The sequence below is a fragment of the Cucurbita moschata genome, unplaced genomic scaffold (genome assembly GCF_002738365.1).
Source record: "Cucurbita moschata cultivar Rifu unplaced genomic scaffold, Cmos_1.0 Cmo_Scf00067, whole genome shotgun sequence".
NCBI classification, from domain to species: domain Eukaryota; kingdom Viridiplantae; phylum Streptophyta; class Magnoliopsida; order Cucurbitales; family Cucurbitaceae; genus Cucurbita; species Cucurbita moschata.
This window is the reverse complement of record NW_019268583.1, coordinates 891,133-893,581: the sequence shown is the minus strand read 5'-3', so window position 1 is coordinate 893,581 and position 2,449 is coordinate 891,133. Positions and strand designations below refer to the sequence as shown.

Here is a 2,449-nt window from a genome sequence, read left to right as displayed (position 1 = left end):
TTTTTTTTTTTTTTTTTTTTTTTTTTGTTTATGAATTGAATTATATGAATCCCCCTTTTCGCCCCCATGTAGAATGTATATGTTCCAGAGACAGAATGAAGAAATGAAACCAGCATAGCATTCCCTCGGTTATAACTTTATTTACTAATTTGTTGACCTGCTTAGGGTGTATATTTAACCTGCTAACTCAAGAACCAACCCGAATTATAATGGTTTGGTTGGATTTAAAAGGATTTTGGATTTGAGTTGGGTTTGTTTTTTGGAATCTAATCTGGTTTAGCTTGGGTTAGGTTCAAAATTTAAATTATTGGGTCAATCTAATCCAACCAAAAACCTTTAAAAATAAATAAATAATAAAATAGGCTCAAGTCCCTCTCCCCAAGTCCATGAGTCTTCATCTGCGTCTGCCCCTGGTGCACCTGCACTCTCCAGAGGGTCTCTCTTTACTCGCTGTGAGTTCAAGACTTTGTCTCGCAATCTCACATAGAGTTCGTTTTCGATCTTGAGGGTAATTGGGTAAGTGAAATGAAGTCTTGGCCCTTGCATCACAGCATTCGTCTTCATCGTTTGTTGTTCGACTCCTCTTAGCTTTCTGTATGTTGTTCAACTTCACGGTTTTCATCTCACTCTTGTTTCGTCTCTGCGTGTCGTTGGTCGCTCACCTCTTTATTTCTCCGTTGGACTCTCTTCTCAGTTCCCATTTCTCTACTCAACCTTGTCTTTGTGTTTCTCGTCTAACGTTGCCGACTGTCTTTCTACTCGGCGCTCAGTTAGTTGTTTCACAACCCGAACCCAACCTAAAAATTTTTGGGTTGGGTTACCTATCCAACCAACCCGTACTTTTGGGTTGGTCCAAAAAAATTCCTCAATTCAACCTAATTCAACCCAACCCAACCCAACCCTAAGCGGCACAAATTCTCTCTACAATACCGAAGATCTTAAACAAATTTGAATGGTTCTTTCCGTACCGAGTAAACTAAGGGTGAAGATTGTCTTGTTAATTGTCAACCCAATAACAACGACAACAATCATCAAAGAAACAGTCCAATAGAACTATAGGTTGCAAGTTATTGAAAGGCAATCACAAAAATAAACGAGAAAGGTATAACGATGAGTAATAAATACCATTATATAGATTGCATAGATATCTCTAGCTACCGTGAAGAGCAAAGTACAGGAATTTCTGGGACTACTTGTTGAAGAGAATGTTGATGAGGGTCCTAAACAAGGGTCCCCTTCCCCTTTTGGTATGGAGAATCTCCTTCACATCCTTCTCATTAGGCACAAACCCCTTAGCCTCCATTTGCACCAACAACTCTCTTGCTTCATCCACTTTGGCATCCCTCACAAGAGCCTCAAAGACGGCAGTATAGGTCCCAGCATTGGGTCGCAATCCCCTGCCCATCATTTCCAGCAAGAACTTCTTCGCATCCCCCACGAACTTGGGATCCGCAGCAAGCCCTTTGATTAGAACAGTGTAAGTATAGGCAATTGGGGTCACTCCAGAGGCAAGCATTCGCAGGTACACCTTGTGAGCTTCCTTGCTCTGACCCGCATTCACATAGGCTTCTATGACGGCTGTGTGGGCGACAACATCAGGCATGTGACCTTTGTCCTTAATTTCAGAGAAGAGCTGCAGAGCCTCGTGGGTTAGACCATCCTTAGACATTTCGTCGAACATCTTGACGGCATTGTTTAAAAAACCATCTGTCCTCATCTTATGGAAGATTTCCTGCAAATTCTTTGGGTCTTCCGCCTCTTCCACAACCGGCTTCTTGCTGAAGGGATCATACGGCGGTGGGAGATTTTTGGTTTTGCCCACTTCTTCTACGGACCCAACCCGAAAATCGTCTTCTTCGTCTTCATCCGAGTGTGGGATTGAGAAATTGACTTTGGTGTTGATCTTGTTAGCTTCTGAAGATGAGGAGTAGGCGAACAATCTGTTGTTGCAGGCGTTGATATAGAAAATGGTCGGTGGTTTGCAACGAAAATGATGATTTAGAAACGATGGGTTGGGGGAGAAGGATGAAGGAGATGAGGCGATGGTGGTGCAGGCAACAAGAAGGGCTCGAGTTATTCTGTTCGCCATAGCCTTGGCGAATTGCGCGTTAACCTCCCTCTCTGTAAGTGGGGATGCGGCAGATGGATGCTGTTCGGCGGAGTGCGCTGCAAATGCTCTTTCCTGTGAGTTCTTAACAAGTTTAGAACTGAAAAGAGGCATGGCAAATCATGTTACTCTCCCCCATCCTCCCTCCTATGATGATGATGATGATGTTGTCCACTTGCCTCGTACAAATAAAGATAGAATTCTTTAATTATAAACGCGTGATCATTTCCTAAATTAGCCGACGTGGGACTTTCATCTAAAAGAAAAAAGAGTCGAGGCTACTTTCATCTAAAAGAAAAAAGAGTCGAGGCTCCTCGAAGGCATAGTAAAAAATGACTAAGA

General features: G+C 42.8%; 2 protein-coding genes across 2 annotated transcripts in view; one reads left to right on the top strand and one right to left on the bottom strand.

Annotated features, from left to right (window-relative positions):
- The window catches only part of LOC111437838 (DEAD-box ATP-dependent RNA helicase 3, chloroplastic), a 5,683-nt gene extending 5,543 nt beyond the window's left edge, over positions 1-140 (top strand). Inside the window, exon 11 of the mRNA XM_023075913.1 lies at positions 20-140. The gene's annotated coding sequence lies outside the window, so the exon portion shown is untranslated. The remainder of the gene's footprint in view (positions 1-19) is intronic.
- Positions 141-977: 837 nt separating this feature from the next.
- Positions 978-2,242, bottom strand: LOC111437840 (pentatricopeptide repeat-containing protein At4g38150-like). Its single transcript, XM_023075917.1, has one exon. It carries the CDS (start codon positions 2,219-2,221, stop codon positions 1,190-1,192), a length of 1,032 nt encoding a protein of 343 aa, XP_022931685.1. The 5' UTR covers positions 2,222-2,242; the 3' UTR covers positions 978-1,189.
- Between the last annotated feature and the right edge of the window lie 207 nt (positions 2,243-2,449).

Excerpts from the sequence above, each read along its gene's own strand:
- LOC111437840 (XM_023075917.1), bottom strand. The coding sequence starts at position 2,221 with ATGCCTCTTTTCAGTTCTAAACTTGTTAAGAACTCACAGGAAAGAGCA.